The 20,201-nt window shown below is 48.5% G+C and overlaps 1 protein-coding gene across 1 annotated transcript in view; it reads left to right on the top strand.

Moving 5' to 3' along the window:
• Positions 1–20,201, top strand: part of LOC311123481 (1-phosphatidylinositol 4,5-bisphosphate phosphodiesterase zeta-1-like) — a gene marked incomplete at both ends in the record, with an annotated part of 49,681 nt that overhangs the window by 8,738 nt on the left and 20,742 nt on the right. Inside the window, 2 exons of the mRNA XM_084197743.1 lie at positions 4,188–4,332; positions 4,702–4,857. Coding sequence (XP_084053869.1) covers positions 4,188–4,332; positions 4,702–4,857 — 301 coding nt within the window. The remainder of the gene's footprint in view (positions 1–4,187; positions 4,333–4,701; positions 4,858–20,201) is intronic.

Genomic DNA, 20,201 nt, shown 5'->3' with positions numbered 1-20,201 from the left:
GTCAAACACCTTCAGCATCTCCTCAGCAAACAGGTCGAAGGTTGCACATGCGGGGGTTTGACGTTCGAACTCTGCTGTTCCCCAGAGTCGAGCTCGGCCCGTCAGGTGAGTGATGGCATACCCGACTTTAGCCCCCTCCGTGGCGAAGGTCCTTGGCTGCAAGGAGAACTGAAGTCGGCAGCTAGTCAGGAATGGCCGGACCTGGGTAGAATCGCCGTTGAACCGCTCGGGGTTTCCAATCTTGGGTTCCGGAGCAGCGGCTGCAACGACCGGGGCAGGTAACTCGGAGGCAGGGCTGGTGGGCAGACTGCCTGGAAACGGGCCGGTGGGCGGAGTGGCTGGGGTAAGGTTGGTGAGGAGTTGGATGATCATGGCGAGTTGTTGTTGCTGCTGCTGGAACTGCTGCTGGTGCTGCTGGAACTGCTGATGCTGTTGGTGGCCGACCTGAAGCAGAGAGGTGATGTCGCCGCTCATGCGGCCTAGCTCTCTCTCAGTGTGTTCCAGGCGTAGCATGGCGGTGGGTTGCTCAGGTTCGTCGGTTTCCATGTCGGGGGAAGTGTGCGCTGAGTCCATGATGGTCAGATCGTACTGTCACGGTTCAGACAGACGACAAGAGGACCACAATTGCGTCACACCAGAAAGTTTATTAAAACTTAAGGGAAAAGGGAAGTAGGGAGTGAGTGAAGGCTCCAGGGGTTACTGGGAATAACAGGGATTCCGTCCAATGTGCTGGGTCTGTGCCCCCCCCCCAGTGGCAGCGATGCGTCCGATGACGCCGGTGGTTGGTGGTCCAGAAGTCCTGGGGGGGAGGAAACACAGACACAACGGGGCGGATGAAACAAGGCAGAAGTACAGTTCAAGGGAAATCCAAATACGTTGTAGCAAGGCAGAAGGCTGGTCAGAGTTACCGGGATCGAAGAGTAGTCAGGAGTCGTAATGGCAGAAAGCAGGTCTGGTTTTCCTGGGGCAGAAGAGTATCCAAGAATCAGGCAGGTCCGGGGTCACAAAACAAGGGTGAGCCAGAAGCGCGAGCAAACAGGTTCCGGGTGTGAGCTTTTGCAGACGATCTGACAAAGGAGAGCTGAAAGACAGGGCTTTAAATACTGGGAGAGGTTAGTGGGTAATGCAGCGCAGCTGGCAGAGTAAGTAGAGCCGAGCAGAGCAGGGACAGGTGGAGCTAGTTAGGCTGAGTAGAGAGAGAGTGGTGAGCAGAGTGGAAGATAGTGGAAACAAATTAAGGTGGTAACCCGGTGGAGTGAGAGGGCTCATGACATAAATCTCATTCCGTCAGTAGAGGATGCCTGGTTGTTCTTTAAAAGTAATTTCCTCTCAATCTTAAATAAACATGCCCCATTCAAAAAATACAGAACTAAGAACAGATCTAGCCCCTGGTTCTCCTCAGACTTGACTGCCCTTGACCAGCACAAAAACATCCTGTGGCGTACTGCATTAGCATCAAATAGCCCCCGCGATAAGCAACTTTTCAGGGAAGTTAGGAACCAATATACACAGGCAGTTAGGAAAGCAAAGGCTAACTTTTTCAAACAGAAATTTGCATCCTGTTGCACTAACTCCAAAAAGTTTTGGGACACTGTAAAGTCCATGGAGAATAAGAGCACTTCCTCCCAGCTGCCCACTGCACTGAGGCTAGGAAACACTATCACCACCGATAAATCTACAATAATCGAGAATTTCAACAAGCATTTTGCTACGGCTGGCCATGCTTTCCACCTGGCTACCACTACCCCGGGCACTAGCTCTGCACCCTCCGCTGCAACTTGCCCATGCCCCCCCCGCTTTTCCTTCACACAAATTCAGACAGCTGATGTTCTGAAAGAGCTGCAAAATCTTGACCCCTACAAATCATCTGGGCTAGACAATCTGGACCTTTTCTTTCTAAAACTAGCCGCCGAAATTGTCGCAATCCCTATTACTAGCCTGTTCAACCTCTCTTTCGTAAAGGCGTCTGAGATCCCCAGAGATTGGAAAGCTGCCGCGGTCATCCCCCTCTTCAAAGGGGGTGACACTCTAGATCCAAACTGTTACAGACCTATATCCATCCTGCCCTGCCTTTCGAAAGTTTTTGAAAGTCAAGTTAACAAACAGATCACCGACCATTTCGATTCCCACCGTACCTTCTCCGCTATGCAATCCGGTTTCCGAGCTGGTCATGGGTGCACTTTAGCCACGCTCAAGGTCCTAAACGATGTTATAACCGCGATCGATAATAGACAGTACTGTGCAGCCATCTTCATCGACCTGGCCAAGGCTTTCAACTCTGTCAACCACCGCATTCTTATTGGCAGACTAAATAGCCTTGGTTTCTCAAATGACTGCCTCGCCTGGTTCACCAACTACTTCTCAGATAGAGTTCAATGTGTCAAATCGGAGGGTCTGTTGTCTGGACCTATGGCAGTCTCTATGGGGGTGCCACAGGGTTCAATTCTTGGGCCGACTCTTTTCTCCGTGTATATCAATGATGTCGCTCTTGCTGCTGGTGACTCTCAGATCCACCTCTACGCAGACGACACCATTTTGTATACATCTGGCCCTTCATTGGACACTGTGTTAACAAACCTCCAAACGAGCTTCAATGCCATACAACACTCCTTCAGTAGCCTCCAACTGCTCTTAAACACTAGTAAAACTAAATGCATGCTCTTCAATCGAACGCTGCTGGCACCCGCCCACCCGACTAGAATCACTACTCTCGGCGGGTCTGACCTAGAGTATGTGGACAACTACAAATACCTAGGTGTCTGGTTAGACTGTAAACTCTCCTTCCAGACTCACATTAAGAATCTCCAATCCAAAGTTAAATCTAGAATTGGCTTCCTATTTCGCAACAAAGCCTCCTTCACTCAAGCTGCCAAACATGCCCTCGTAAAACTGACTATCCTACTGATCCTTGACTTCGGCGATGTCATTTACAAAATAGCCTCCAACACTCTACTCAGCAAATTGTATGTAGTCTATCACAGTGCCATCCGTTTTGTCTCCAAAGCCCCATACACTACACACCACTGTGACCTGTACACTCTTGTTGGCTGGTCCTCACTACATATTTGTCGCCAAACCCACTGGCTCCAGGCCATCTATAAATCACTGCTAGGCAAATCCCCGCATTATCTTAGCTCATTGGTCACCATAGCAACACCCACCCGTAGTATGCGCTCCAGCAGGTATATCTCACTGGTCATCCCCAAAGCCAACACCTCCTTTGGCCGCCATTCCTTCCAGTTCTCTGCTGCCAATGACTGGAACGAATTGCAAAAAGAGACACTTATCTCCCTCACTAACTTTAAGCATCAGTTGTCAGAGCACCTTACCGATCACTGCACCTGTACACAGCCCATCTGAAATTAGCCCACCCAACTACCTCATCCCCATATTGTTATTTATGTTTGCTCATTTGCACCCCAGTATCTCTATTTGCACATCATCTCTTGCACATCTATCATTCCAGTGTTAATACTAATTGTAATTATTTTGCACTATCGCCTATTTATTGCCTTACCTCCATAACTTGCTACATTTGCACACACTGTATATATATTTTCTGTTGTATTTTTGACTTTATGTTTTGTTTTACCCCATATGTAACTCTGTGTTGTTGTTTTTATCGCACTGCTTTGCTTTATCTTGGCCAGGTCGCAGTTGTAAATGAGAACTTGTTCTCAACTGGCTTACCTGGTTAAATAAAGGTTAAATAAATAAAAATAAATAAAATAAAAAAGGGGAGGTGACTCTGTGCTGTCAGATGAGCATAGGGAGGAAAGGGAGAGTTGAATCAGTATAAAGACCAAGAATGAATCAAACTTCTGTTACATTCAGGGTGACAAGTCTGTGTGCCTGAAGGAAATCTATTCAAATGTCCCACTCCTTTTTTGTTTCTGTGCTTTTATATTGCTGTACATTTTGGTTTGATGGTTATTAACTCATTAATCATTCAACGTTTTGGTACTGAATAACGCAAAAAAATTTTTGACGGGTCTGCAGAATTAACTTTAATGTCCTGTAAAACAGCCTGAGTGATAAACTGTGAAAGAAATTGGGTTTGGGTATATTATGACTTGTATTAGATGTTCTCTGTATGTCGCTGGTAAACTATAGATGTCCTCCTTCTTCTCCTCCTAGTAATCGTCTTGTGTGCGTGCTCGTCCATCCGTCTCTCTCTGTGTCCCCAGTGCACTGCGGAGAGGTTGCCGCTGTCTGGAGATCGACTGCTGGGACGGTCCTGGCGCCGAGCCTGTAGTCTACCACGGCCACACTCTGACCAGCAAGATCCTGTTCAAGGACGTCATCGCTACTGTCGAGCAACATGCCTTCGAGGTACCACACCACAGATACAGAACACATACGGTGTACATTTTAGGACACCCCCCACTCACTAGGACGGTAATGGAAACAGAACATTGCCTCAAGGTTCTACTGTACCTCCTGGTGTGTTGTGCGCATTCTAATTCATTGGCTACCATCACTAATAGAGGTGTTATGCACTGTAGGGGAGATGGGCCTCTTTGATTCTGCGAGCTTGGCAATGGGCTATTTACTGTGAAACGTGATTATATTTTTTAGTATGTGAATGTGACTCCTATGAGAATTGAACCCAAACTGAGCCACACAGGACCACATCGCTGGTATGGTTATCTTGTGTCTTGCTGGCATGCCAGACCCTTGAGAGAGACTATTCTGTGCCAGGTGTCTCCGTACCCAGTGATCCTGTCTCTGGAGAACCACTGTACCCCGACTCAGCAGGATGTCATGGCCCACTACCTCACCTCCATCCTGGGGGAAAAACTGCTGGCCACCAGCCTGGACTTCACCACTCAGCCTGGACAACTGCCCAGCCCTAACGTAAACATTACATTTTACATTTTAGTCATTTAGCAGACAGTCTTATCCAGAGACTCTTACAGGAGCAATTAGGTTTAAGTGCCTTGACAGATTTTTCACATTGTAGGCTTCGGGGATTCAAACCAGTCACCTTTCAGTTACTGGCCCAACGCTCTTAACCGCTAGGCTACCCACCGCCCTCATCAGGGTCACTGTACCTCAGTATACAGTTGTAGTCGGAAGTTTACATACACCTTAGCCAAATATATTTAAACTCAGTTTTTCACAATTCCTGACATTTAATCCTAGTAAAAATTCCCTGTTTTAGGTCAGTTAGGATCACCACTTTATTTTAAGAATGTGAAATGTCAGAATAATAGTAGAGAGAATGATTTATTTAAGCTTTTATTTATTTCATCACATTCCCAGTGGATCAGAAGTTTACATACACTCAATTAGTATTTGGTAGCATTGCCTTTCAATTGTTTAACTTGGGTCAAACGTTTCGGGTAGCCTTCCACAAGCTTCCCACAATAAGTTGGGTGAATTTTGGCCCATTCCTCCTGACAGATCTGGTGTAACTGAGTCAGGTTTGTAGGCCTCCTTGCTCGCACACGCTTTTTTAGTTCTGCCCACAAATGTTCTATAGAATTGAGGTCAGGGCTTTGTGATGGCCACTCCAATACCATGACTTTGTTGTCCTTAAGCCATTTTGCCACAGCTTTGGAAGTATGCTTGGGGTCATTGTCCATTTGGAAGACCCATTTGCGACCAAGCTTTAACTTCCTGACTGATGTCTTGAGATGTTGCTTCAATATATCCACATAATTTTCCTTCCTCATGATGCCATCTATTTTGTGAAGTGCACCAGTCCCTCCTGCAGCAAAGCACCACACAGCATGATGCTGCCACCCCCGTTCTTCACGGTTAGGATGGTGTTCTTCGGCTTGCAAGCGCCCCCTTTTCCTCCAAACATAACGATGGTCATTATGGCCAAACAGTTCTATTTTTGTTTCATCAGACCAGAGGACATTTCTCCAAAAAGTACGATCTTTGTCACCATGTGCAGTTGCAAACCGTAGTCTGGCTTTTTTATGGTGGTTTTGGAGCAGTGGCTTCTTCCTTGCTGAGCGGCCTTTCAGGCTATTTCGATATAGGACTCGTTTTACTGTGGATATAGATGCTTTTGTACCTGTTTCCTCCAGCATCTTCACAAGGTCCTTTGCTGTTGTTCTGGGATTGATTTGCACTTTTCGCACCAAAGTACGTTCATCTCTAGGAGACAGAACGCGTCTCCTTCCTGAGCGGTATGACGGCTGCGTGGTCCCATGGTGTTTAGCCACGTCATCTTCACAACTTTCGTGATCATTAGAATGTGGCAATGAACCAGATTTCACAAGGCTGAAATTACTTTTGGATGACTTATTAATGATTGTGCCTCCCAGTTTGTGCTGTTGAAGCTACAGTATTGGAGATGTTATGTGGACTGTAAAGACTTAATAAAAATGATAAAGTCCTTTCTCCTTCTTTTCTTTGCCAAAGCTGAACTCTGTCAGAGGGAACTGAAACTTCTTTAGCATAGAAGGCCTCGTTAGCTTGTGTCTGAGTCAGCTCATATATATATATATATATGCCCCTGGTCTGACTGAGTGACTTTTCTCCACTGAGGAAAGAGAAACAAGAGTTTATATTGCATGGCTCATTGCAGATTGCAGGACAGAGAACAGATAGACGTATATCAGATCCGCTTTAGCCAACATCCACATGGCGGTTGTTTTGACGATGTCAGAAGTGGAACTGAGTTAGAGCTGTCCAAAGTGGCTCCAGGCATTATCCCTAAAGCGGACATTGCAATAAAATGCAAATTAATTACTTAAAAATCCTACAATGTGATTTTCAGGATTTTTGTTTTAGATTCCGTCTCTCACAGTTGAAGTGTACCTATGATAAAAATTACAGACCTCTACATGCTTTGTAAGTAGGAAAACCTGGAAAATCGGCAGTGTATCAAATACTTGTTCTCCCCACTGTATATATATATATATATATATATATATATATATATATATATATATATATATATATATATCATGTATATACACTTTCTCATTCTGTACTTCTAACGCAAGTGGGGCGGGTGTGGCTTCGTGAGAGTGATCGCAAGAGCAGCTGCTCACCGATTTGACGGCTCCAGCTCAGTTCCATCTCTGACACCACCAAAACATCAGCTATGCAGGTGTCTGCTATCGCCGGTTAACGCTTGATCTGATTGAATCCAGGCCTTAGATGAGATCCTCTGAGCCAGGGCTGTCCAATCTCACTCTCCATCCTTGGAAATCAACGTACAGGATCGGCTGAAAGTGTCTGCCACATGAATCATGTTTAAATAGTTCAGTTGACTGTTCATTTAGTCAGTGTCCCAAATGGGACGCATATTTCAAATCAAATCAAATCAAATTTTATTGGTCACATGCGCCGAATACAACAGGTGCAGACATTGCAGTGAAATGCTTACTTACAGCCCTTAACCAACAGTGCATTTATTTTAAACAAAAAAAGTAAGAATAAAACAACAACAACAAAAAAGTGTTGAGAAAAAAAGAGCAGAAGTAAAATAAAGTGACAGTAGGGAGGCTATATATACAGTAAAATAAAGTGACAGTAGGGAGGCTATATATACAGGGGGGTACCGTTGCAGAGTCAATGTGCGGGGGCACCGGCTAGTTGAGGTAGTTGAGGTAATATGTACATGTGGGTAGAGTTAAAGTGACTATGCATAAATACTTAACAGAGTAGCAGCAGCGTAAAAAGGATGGGGTGGGGGGACAGTGCAAATAGTCCGGGTAGCCATGATTAGCTGTTCAGGAGTCTTATGGCTTGGGGGTAGAAGCTGTTGAGAAGTCTTTTGGACCTAGACTTGGCACTCCGGTACCGCTTGCCGTGCGGTAGCAGAGAGAACAGTCTATGACTAGGGTGGCTGGAGTCTTTGACAATTTTGAGGGCCTTCCTCTGACACCGCCTGGTATAGAGGTCCTGGATGGCAGGGAGCTTTGCCCCAGTGATGTACTGGGCCGTACGCACTACCCTCTGTAGTGCCTTGCGGTCAGAGGCCAAGCAGTTGCCATACCAGGCGGTGATGCAACCAGTCAGGATGCTCTCGATGGTGCAGCTGTAGAATTTTTTGAGGATCTGAGGACCCATGCCAAATCTTTTTAGTCTCCTGAGGGGGAATAGGCTTTGTCGTGCCCTCTTCACGACTGTCTTGGTGTGTTTGGACCATGATAGTTCGTTGGTGATGTGGACACAAAGGAACTTGAAGCTCTCAACCTGTTCCACTACAGCCCCGTCGATGAGAATGGGGGCGTGCTCAGTCCTCTTTTTTTTCCTGTAGTCCACAATCATCTCCTTTGTCTTGGTCACGTTGAGGGAGAGGTTGTTGTCCTGGCACCACACGGCCAGATCTCTGACCTCCTCCCTATAGGCTGTCTCATCGTTGTCGGTGATCAGGCCTACCACTGTTGTGTCGACACTGTTGTGTCGTTTAGATTTCCTCATTTCCCTGGCCCTGCCCGCAGTTCATCTGCGGAATAGTCTCCCTCCCCTTGAACCCCTGCTGGTGATGACTGTCTGATAGGGTAGGAAGGAGAATGGCACAGGCTGCATGCTGGTGATGACTGTCTGATAGGGTAGGAAGGAGAATGGCACAGGCTGCATGCTGGTGATGACTGTCTGATAGGTGAGGAAGGAGAATGGCACAGGCTGCATGCTGGTGATGACTGTCTGATAGGGTAGGAAGGAGAATGGCACAGGCTGCATGCTGGTGATGATTGTCTGATTAGAGGACAGAGGTGTGTGTGTGTGTGTGTGCGTTGTGTTTGTGCGTGTTTGTGTGTGTGTGCGTGTTTGTGTGTGTGCGTGCACGCGTGGGTGGATGAATGTATTACGTATTTTCAGCTGCTGGTGAAATCTATTGGGGTACAACTCTCAGGGAAATAAGTTATAGCTGTATTATGCATGACTGTGTGAGAATTATGATTTTCTTCTACATATCAATCTTACATTTTTACGGCTTATATAATATAATTAAGTGAATGCAAAAGCTTGAATGGCTGTAGGGCTTGGTCTTGAGTTGAATTGAGTTCTCAGCCCCTACTCATAGGCGTTCAATCAGTCCTCATCTTGGATGGTCCACACTTACAATGACAGACAGTCAGTCCTAGAACTATATGTGGTGTCACAATGTACACACTATTATTACACAAATATGATAACGTTATTGCATCACTCTGCTGGGGCCTCACATGCAATTTTGTCAAAATGAGTGTACGCTAACTAACTCATCTAACTGTAATTCGCTCTGGATAAGAGTGTCTGCTGAACGACTAAAAAGTCAAATGTAGCCTGCATGAAAGCTGCTCTATGGTATAATAATAATAATAATAATAATAATAATAATAATAATTTAGTGGGTGCTGATATTTGTCCTGTTCCACACATGTCCAAGTGTGTATTATAGGCATGTGTGAACTGGAAATGTGTTTTTTACACCCTTGGAGAGTGGGTTCACGGCCAACTCCCCCGAGACACCCTCGGAGAGTGGGGTCACGGCCAACTCCCCCCGAGACACCCTCGGAGAGTGGGGTCACGGCCAACTCCCCCGAGACACCCTCGGAGAGTGGGGTCACGGCCAACTCCCCCTGAGACACCCTCGGAGAGTGGGGTCACGGCCAACTCCCCCTGAGACACCCTCGGAGAGTGGGGTCACGGCCAACTCCCCCTGAGACACCCTCGGAGAGTGGGGTCACGGCCAACTCCCCCTTAGACACCCTCGGAGAGTGGGGTCACGGCCAACTCCCCCTTAGACACCCTCGGAGAGTGGGGTCACGGCCAACTCCCCCTGAGACACCCTCGGAGAGTGGGGCCACGGCCAACTCCCCCTGAGACACCCTCGGAGAGTGGGGTCAAGGCCAACTCCCCCTGAGAAACCCTCGGAGAGTGGGGCCACGGCCAACTCCCCCTGAGACACCCTCGGAGAGTGGGGCCACGGCCAACTCCCCCTGAGACACCCTCGGAGAGTGGGGCCACGGCCAACTCCCGCTGAGACACCCTCGGAGAGTGGGGTCACGGCCAACTCCCCCTGAGACACCCTCGGAGAGTGGGGCCACGGCCAACTCCCCCTGAGACACCCTCGGAGAGTGGGGTCACGGCCAACTCCCCCTGAGACACCCTCGGAGAGTGGGGCCACGGCCAACTCCCCCTGAGACACCCTCGGAGAGTGGGGCCATGGCCAACTCCCCCTGAGACACCCTCGGAGAGTGGGGCCACGGCCAACTCCCCCTGAGACACCCTCGGAGAGTGGGGCCACGGCCAACTCCCCCTGAGACACCCTCGGAGAGTGGGGCCACGGCCATATTATATTGTCTTATGTAATGGTACCCATACATTAGAGAGCAGAGTGCTAGAGGAAGGATTGTTGTAGCCACATGAATGTGAAGGGGTATCATTTTCTAAGTGAAAGGTATGTGAGGCTATTTACTGGTGGAGGAGATTCCAATATCAACCAATGGATTGATATAGGCTCTGGATGCTCTAGGATATCATTATTTCCAGTTGGCCCTGCGTTGTCTGTATATGGTTATGAAACCAAGATGGCTTTTGAAAAGACCAAACCACCGTTTCTTACCTCTCAGCACATTACTGCTCATCAAGTGAAACCAGAGTTATGGTTCATGACCGTGAAATTGTCTTTGATTTTAAAACAGAGCAGACATGTAAGTGATTTAACATCGGGAGCTGTTGTGTGTTTTCCCCCCCCATCTACCATCGCACTGTGTGTGTTGATGACTGACTGTGTGGGGATATGAATTCAGTGATTTAGACATAATATTGGACATTATATAATTGGTAAGAAAATGGGACACCATTATAAACCCTGTATTGACAAAGACATTCAATAATGGGCGTGGCAGAGAGGTTTATCCAGAGTACAAAGTATAAGGTTAAAAATATATTATAATATATGATATGCAATTTAGCAGACACTTTTATCCAAAGCGACTTACAGTCTGTCAAGGCTGAGGTGTATGTGGTGTGGGAGTCAGGCGCAGGACACCGAAGCTTAGTCCAACAAAGTTTACTGGTGAAACTACAAGGCAAAGATACAGTAAACGGCATCAAGAAAAACAGAGGCGAGCTATACGCACACTATGCGTAAAACAATAAACAACGAAACAGATACAAAACACGCAGCACTACGGACAGGCAAAAAACAACACACAACCTAACCAATACAACACAGGCAACTTATAGAACACGTAATCAGACACAAACGGACACAGGTGTGACAGACAGACAAAAGCAATCACACATAGAAACATTCAACGGTGGCAGCTAGTACTCCGGGGACGACGAACGCCGAAGCCTGCCCGAACTAGGAGGAGGAGCAGCCTCGGCAGAATCCGTGACAGTACCCCCCCCCCTTGACGCGCGGCTCCAGCCGTGCGCCGACCCCGGCCTCGGGGACGGCCAGGAGAACGCGGACCCGGGCGCGTGGGATGCCCACGGTGGAACTCCGTCAGGAGGGATGGATCTAGGATGTCCCTCCTAGGCACCCAGCACCGTTCCTCCGGACCGTACCCCTCCCACTCCACGAGATACTGGAGACCACTCATCCGGCGCCTCGAGTCCAAGATGGTCCGGACCCTGTACGCCGGGGCCCCCTCGATGTCCAAAGGGGGTGGAGGGGTCTCTCCTATCTCATGTTCTTGGAGTGGGCCAGCTACCACTGGCCTGAGAAGAGACACATGGAACGAGGGGTTAATATTATTGTACTCAATAGGCAGTTGTAACCTGTAACACACCTCGTTCAATCTTCTCAGGACTTTAAAGGACCCCACAAACCGCCGACCCAGCTTCCGGCAGGGCAGGCGGAGGGGCAGGTTTCGAGTCGAGAGCCAGACTCGATCTCCCGGTGCGTACACCGGTCCCTCACTGCGGTGGCGATCGGCGCTCGCCTTTTGTCGACGGATGGCCCGCTGCAGATGGACATGGGCAGCGTCCCACGTCTCCTCCGAGCGCCGAATCCACTCATCCACCGCAGGGGCCTCGATCTGGCTCTCGTGCCAAGGTGCCAAGACCGGCTGATACCCTAAAACACACTGGAAAGGTGTTAAATTGGTGGAGGAGTGGCGGAGAGAGTTCTGGGCCATCTCTGCCCAGGGGATATACCTAGACCACTCCTCCGGCCGGCCCTGGCAATAGGACCTCAAAAACCTACCCACATCCTGGTTGAGTCGTTCAACCTGCCCATTGCTCTCTGGGTGGTACCCCGAGGTAAGGCTCATCGAGACCCCCAAGCGTTCCATGAACGCCCCCCAGACTCTGGAGGTGAACTGGGGACCTCGGTCAGACACAATATCCTCGGGGACCCCATAGTGCCGGAACACGTGGGTAAATAGGGCCTCAGCGGTCTGTAGGGCAGTAGGGAGACCCGGCATTGGGAGGAGACAACAGGCCTTAGAAAACCGATCCACAACGACCAAAATGGTGGTATTCCCCTGGGAGGGGGGTATGTCGGTCACAAAATCCACCGAGAGGTGGGACCATGGTCGTTGTGGAACGGGCAGGGGATGTAACTTTCCCCTGGGCAAATGTCTAGGTGCCTTACACTGGGCGCACACCGAGCAGGAGGAGACATAAACCCTCACATCCTTAGCTAACGTTGGCCACCAGTATTTCACGCTAAGGCAGTGCACTGTCCGGCCAATACCTGGATGTCCAGAGGAGGGTGATGTATGAGCCCAATAGATAAGGCGATCACGAACCTCGAGCGGAACGTACGTCCGCCCCACAGGACACTCGGGGGGAGTAGGGTCGGTACGCAGTGCCCGCTCGATCTCCGCATCGACCTCCCACACCACCGGAGCCACCAGACAAGACTCCGGCAGTATGGGAGTAGGTTCAATGGACCTCTCCTCTGTGTCATACTGCCGGGACAGGGCGTCTGCCTTACCGTTCTGGGACCCTGGGATGTATGTGATCTTAAAAACAAACCGGGTCAGGAACATGTTCCACCTAGCCTGACGAGGGTTCAATCTCCTAGCTGCCCGGATGTACTCCAGGTTACGGTGGTCAGTCAGAATGAGGAAAGGGTGTTGAGCCCCCTCAAGCCAATGCCTCCACACCTTTAGGGCCTGGACTACAGCTAACAGCTCCCTGTCCCCTACGTCATAATTACGCTCCGCCGAGCTGAGCTTCTTAGAATAGAACGCACAGGGGCGGAGCTTAGGTGGCGTGCCGGACCGTTGCGACAGGACTGCCCCAATACCGGCCTCGGACGCGTCTACCTCTACTTGGAATGGTAAAGAGGGATCCGGATGCGCCAGCACCGGAGCCGAGGTGAACAGGTTTTTCAGTTTGACAAATGACCTGTCCGCCTCAGCTGACCACTGCAAGCGAACCGGACCCCCCTTTAACAGGGACTTAATGGGAGCTGCAACCTGTCCAAAGCCCCGGATAAACCTCCGGTAGTAATTAGCAAAACCCAAAAACTGCTGCACCTCTTTTACAGTGGTTGGAGTTTGCCAATTACGCACGGCCGACACACGGTCAACCTCTATCTTCACACCAGACGCGGACAACCGATAACCCAAAAAGGAGACGGACTCCTGGAAGAACAAGCATTTCTCTGCCTTGGCATACAAGTCATGCTCCAACAGTCTCCTCAATACTCGGCGCACCAGGGCTACATGCTCGGCTCGTGTAGAAGAGTACACTAGGATGTCGTCGATGTATACTACCACACCCTGCCCATGCATGTCCCGGAAAATCTCGTCAACAAAGGATTGGAAGACTGAAGGAGCATTCATTAACCCGTATGGCATGACGAGATACTCGTAATGACCCGAGGTGGTGCTAAATGCCGTCTTCCATTCATCCCCCTCCCTAATGCGCACCAGATTGTACGCGCTCCTGAGATCGTAATCGCGTAATGATTCCGTCATAGTCGCAATCAGTGGAAGAGGGTAACTGTACTTAACCGTGATCTGATTGAGACTACGGTAATCAATACACGGGCGCAAACCCCCGTCCTTCTTCTTCACAAAAAAGAAACTTGAGGAAACCGGGGAAGTGGAGGACCGTATGTATCCCTGTGCCAAGGACTCGGCTATGTAAGTCTCCATAGCCGCTGTCTCCTCTTGAGACAGGGGATACACACGGCTCCGCGGAAGTGCCGCTCCTGTTTGGAGATCTATCGCACAATCCCCCTGTCTATGAGGTGGTAGCCGTGTTGCCCTCGTTTTGCTGAACACAAGTGCTAAATCCTCATATTCAGGGGGAATGCGCATTGCGGGCACTTGGTTCGGACTCTCTACCGAGGTCGCCCCTAAGGAAACACCTAGACATCTCCCTACACACTGGGCAGACCACTCCATAAGAGCCCTCTGTTGCCACGCAATGGTAGGATCATGGGCGCTTAACCAGGGAAGCCCCAGCACCACGGGATACGCAGGAGAGTCAATCAGATAAAACTGAATGATCTCCTCATGACCCCCCTGCGTCGTCATCTTAAGTGGTGCTGTGACTTCTCTGATCAACCCCGACCCCAACGGCCGGCTGTCTAGGGCATGAACAGGAAAGGGGGCTTCTACCGGCCGAAGGGGAATTCCTAACCTATAACAAAATGCACGATCAACAAAATTCCCAGCTGCGCCTGAATCTACTAGCGCCTTATGCTGGGAATGAGGTGCCACCTGTGGAAATCTCACAGGTATACACATGTGACCAACAGAGAGCTCTGGGTAAGTGGGGCGCCTACTCACCTGGAATGACTCCCCAGTGCGTGACCTGTTGTCCCCTCTCCCAGGAGACCCTCCCCAGCACCTGGCCGCGGTGTGTCCGCCACGGCCACAGTTGGTGCAGGGGATGGCCCCCCTCGGGCTCTCTCTCCTCCTCTCTCTAGCGCCAGCACCTCCGAGCTCCATGGGAATCGGCTCGGAGGTGCTGGAGGGTGGAATGGACGACCCCCACTCGGGACGTCCGCGGGTAGCCAGCAGGGTGTCGAGACGGATGGAGATGTCCACCAACTGGTTGAAGGATAGGTTGGTGTCCCTGCAGGCCAGCTCACGACGAACGTCCTCTCGTAGGCTACACCGGTAATGGTCGATGAGGGCCCTCTCATTCCAACCCGCATCCGCCGCTAGAGTCCGGAACTCCAGGGCGAACTCCTGTGCGCTCCTCTTCCCCTGTCGGAGGTGGAACAGACGCTCCCCCGCCGCCTTCCCCTCAGGTGGATGATCGAAGACAGTCCTGAAGCGGCGGGAGAACTCCGCGTAGGTGATGGTAGCGGCGTCTATTCCCCTCCATTCGGCGTTGGCCCACTCCAACGCCTTGCCGGATAGACAGGAGATGAGGGCGGAGACGCTCTAGTATCCCGAGGGTGCTGGGTGTATGGTGGCCAGGTAGAGTTCCACCTGCAGGAGGAACCCCTGACACCCGGCTGCAGAACCATCATATGCCCTCGGGAGGGAGAGCCGAATGCCACTGGGTCCCGGTGCTGAGAGAGGAGGACTGGCCGTTGGTGACGGGATGGTGTGAGAAGGCGTGGGCACCTCTCCCGTAACCAACCGGCGCAGAGTGTTGGACACCTCGTTCATGGCGGCCCCAAGTTGCCGGATCATGGTGTCTTGGTCGCTGATCCGATCCTCCAGCGACTTGGGTGCCGCCACTGCTCCTGCTGACTCCATACTGGTGTGTTGTTCTGTCAAGGCTGAGGTGTATGTGGTGTGGGAGTCAGGCGCAGGACACCGAAGCTTAGTCCAACAAAGTTTACTGGTGAAACTACAAGGCAAAGATACAGTAAACGGCCTCAAGAAAAACAGAGGCGAGCTATACGCACACTATGCGTAAAACAATAAACAACGAAACAGATACAAAACACGCAGCACTACGGACAGGCGAAAAACAACACACAACCTAACAAATACAACACAGGCAACTTATAGAACACGTAATCAGACACAAACGGACACAGGTGTGACAGACAGACAAAAGCAATCACACATAGAAACATTCAACGGTGGCAGCTAGTACTCCGGGGACGACGAACGCCGAAGCCTGCCCGAACTAGGAGGAGGAGCAGCCTCGGCAGAATCCGTGACACAGTCATGCGTGCATACATTTTACATACGGGTGGTCCTGGGAATCAAACCCAATATCTTGGCGTTGCAAGCGCCATGCTCCTCAAGTTTGATGATAAGATTATACAGTGAGGGAAAAAAGTATTTGATCCCCTGCTGATTTTGTACGTTTGCCCACTGCCAAAGACATGATCCATCTATAATTTTAATGGTAGGTTTATTTGAACAGTGAGAGACAGAATAACAACAAAAAAATCCTGAAAAACGAATGTCAAAAATGTTATGAATTGATTTGCATTTCAATGAGAGAAATAAGTATTTGACCCCTCTGCAAAACATGACTTAGTACTTGGTGGCACAACCCTTGTTGACAATCACAGAGGTCAGACGTTTCTTGTAGTTGGCCACCAGGTTTGCACACATCTCAGGAGGGATTTTGTCCCACTCCTCTTTGCAGATCTTCTCCAAGTCATTAAGGTTTCGAGGCTGACGTTTGGCAACTCGAACTTTCAGGTCCCTCCACAGATTTTCTATGGGATTAAGGTCTGGAGACTAGCTAGGCCACTCCAGGACCTTAATGTGCTTCTTCTTGAGCCACTCCTTTGTTACCTTGGCCGTGTGTTTTGGGTCATTGTCATGCTGGAATACCCATCCACGACCCATTTTCAATGCCCTGGCTGAGGGAAGGAGGTTCTCACCCAAGATTTGACGGTACATGGCCCGTCCATCGTCCCTTTGATGCGGTGAAGTTGTCCTGTCCCCTTAGCAGAAAAACACCCCCAAAGCATAATGTTTCCACCTCCATGTTTGACGGTGGGGATGGTGTTCTTGGGGTCATTGGCAGCATTCCTCCTCCTTCAAACACGGCGAGTTGAGTTGATGCCAAAGAGCTCGATTTTGGTCTCATCTGACCACAACACTTTCACCCAGTTCTCCTCTGAATCATTCAGATGTTCATTGGCAAACTTCAGACGGCCCTGTATATGTGCTTTCTTGAGCAGGGGGACCTTGAGGATTTCAGTCCTTCACGGCATAGTGTGTTACCAAATGTTTTCTTGGTGACTATGGTCCCAGCTGCCTTGAGATCATTGACAAGATCCTCCCGTGTAGTTCTGGGCTGATTCCTCACCGTTCTCATGATCATTGCAACTCCACGAGGTGAGATCTTGCATGGAGCCCCAGGCTGAGGGAGATTTACAGTTCTTTTGTGTTTCTTCCATTTGCGAATAATCGCACCAACTGTTGTCACCTTCTCACCAAGCTGCTTGGCGATGGTCTTGGAGCCCATTCCAGCCTTGTGTAGGTCTACAATCTTGTCCCTGACATCCTTGGAGAGCTCTTTGGTCTTGGCCATGGTGGAGAGTTTGGAATCTGATTGATTGATTGCTTCTGTGGACAGGTGTCTTTTATACAGGTAACAAACTGAGATTAGGAGCACTCCCTTTAAGAGTGTGCTCCTAATCTCAGCTCGTTACCTGTATAAAAGACAGCTGGGAGCCAGAAATCTTTCTGATTGAGGGGAGGTCAAATACTTATTTCCCTCATTAAAATGCAAATCAATTTATAACATTTTTGACATGAGTTTTTATTGTTGTTATTCTGTCTCTCACTGTTGAAATAAACCTACCATTAAAATTATAGACTGATAATTTCTTTGTCAGTGGGCAAACATACAAAATCAGCAGGGGATCATATACTTTCTTCCCTCACTGTACGATTAATTGTTTTTCCTAAAATGTAACAGATTATAAATAATTAAACTGATGTCTTGTAGTGTTGTTTTTTTTGGACGATTTCACCCTCCCCCAGAAACATGTCTCTATCTGTCCCCACCCGCACCCTCCCCCCCAGAAACACATCTCCCCCAGAAAAACCTCCCCATACCAACCCTTCCCCGCGGGCCTAAAAGCAAAGAAAAAAAAACATATGTATAATCTCTAGGAACTCTACTTACAAGACATAAAGTGACATAAAGTTGGATTCTAATGTTTATTTGATAGTGAGGGACACATTTCACTTCCTGTCTGGTAAGTAGAGTTCCTAGAGATTATACATACTGTATGCTTTTGTTGACAGGAAACTTTTTTTGGGTGAAGCCGGCTATATTGTGGTTTGGTTATTTTCTGGGAGTCCAACCAATACACAGACTCCCGATGTTGTGTCCCAAAGCTATATAGAAGTGGGAGAATCTTTGATTGATTGGTTCTGATAGTAATTACACAGTTTCAGATTCAATAGTTGTTATATCAGCTAATTGATCATTACTGCGAAGCATGTAGGCCAGTAAACTACTGGGACGGTTATTATGGAAGTCATGGTTGGGTCTAACTCATTGGATGGCAAATTCTGCTCTCTGTCTTCTCAATAAATTAAGTTCTGTCTTGACTTTGGAAAGAGTAATAGCTACAGTACCTGGTCTGAAAAAGAGTGTGTATTGAGAACGCATCTAACTCAGTTAACAACATTTCCAATTCTGATATCTTCTTTAATTGTGATTTATTCAACCCAGATGCTAAATGCAGTTGCAGTATTTTTTTTATAAAACCTTTGGTGACATGCCATAGATTCCGTGGGTCGTCGACTACATTTTTATTGATCATTCTGAATTAATTTAGTTCAACTTCAAATTGATCACAGAATATAGGATTTTGTACTAATGAAATGTTGAAATGCCATCTTGTGGCTCTTTTAAAATATTTGGACATTTGTAATTGGCAGTAGTAGGCGTGGTGATCAGAAAAGGCCATCACTGGGGCCAAGCTTCCTGCCATCCAGGACCTACAGTGGGGGAAAAAAGTATTTAGTCAGCCACCAATTGTGCAAGTTCTCCCACTTAAAAAGATGAGAAAGGATTGTAATTTTCATCATAGGTACACGTCAACTATGACAGACAAAATGAGAAAAAAAAAATCCAGAAAATCACATTGTAGGATTTTTAATGAATTTATTTGCAAATTATGGTGGAAAATAAGTATTTGGTCAATAACAAAAGTTTCTCAATACTTTGTTATATACCCTTTGTTGGCAATGACACAGGTCAAACGTTTTCTGTAAGTCTTCACAAGGTTTTCACACACTGTTGCTGGTATTTTGGCCCATTCCTCCATGCAGATCTCCTCTAGAGCAGTGATGTTTTGGGGCTGTCACTGGGCAACACGGACTTTCAACTCCCTCCAAAGATTTTCTATGGGGTTGAGATCTGGAGACTGGCTAGGCCACTCCAGGACCTTGAAATGCTTCTTACGAAGCCACTCCTTCGTTGCCCGGGCGTGTGTTTGTGATCATTGTCGTGCTGAAAGACCCACCCACGTTTCATCTTCAATGCCCTTGCTGATGGAAGGAGGTTTTCACTCAAAATCTCACGATACATGGCCCCATTCATTCTTTCCTTTACACGGATCAGTCGTCCTGGTCCCTTTGCAGAAAAACAGCCCCAAAGCATGATGTTTCCACCCCCATGCTTTACAGTAGGTATGGTGTTCTTTGGATGCAACTCAGCATTCTTTGTCCTCCAAACACGACGAGTTGAGTTTTTACCAAAAAGTTCTATTTTGGTTTCATCTGACCATATGACATTCTCCCAATCCTCTTCAGGATCATCCAAATGCACTCTAGCAAACTTCAGACGGGCCTGGACATGTACTGGCTTAAGCAGGGGGACACATCTGGCACTGCAGGATTTGAGTCCCTGGCGGCGTAGTGTGTTACTGATGGTAGGCTTTGTTACTTTGGTCCCAGCTCTCTGCAGGTCATTCACTAGGTCACCCCGTGTGGTTCTGGGATTTTTGCTCACCGTTCTTGTGATCATTTTGACCCCACGGGGTGAGATCTTGCGTGGAGCCCCAGATCGAGGGAGATTATCAGTGGTCTTATATGTCTTCCATTTTCTAATAATTGCTCCCACAGTTGATTTCTTCAAACCAAGCTGCTTACCTATTGCAGATTCAGTCTTCCCAGCCTGGTGCAGGTCTACAATTTTGTTTATGGTGTCCTTTGACAGCTCTTTGGTCTTGGCCATAGTGGATTTTGGAGTGTGACTGTTTGAGGTTGTGGACAGGTGTCTTTTATACTGATAACAAGTTCAAACAGGTGCCATTAATACAGGTAACGAGTGGAGGACAGAGGAGCCCTTAAAGAAGAAGTTACAGGTCTGTGAGAGCCAGAAATCTTGCTTGTTTGTAGGTGACCAAATACTTATTTTCCACCATAATTTGCAAATAAATTCAT

The sequence above is a fragment of the Coregonus lavaretus genome (assembly GCF_964263955.1).
Source record: "Coregonus lavaretus genome assembly, contig: HAP1_SCAFFOLD_882, whole genome shotgun sequence".
NCBI lineage: Eukaryota > Metazoa > Chordata > Actinopteri > Salmoniformes > Salmonidae > Coregonus > Coregonus lavaretus.
This window is presented reverse-complemented; position numbering and strand designations above follow the sequence as displayed.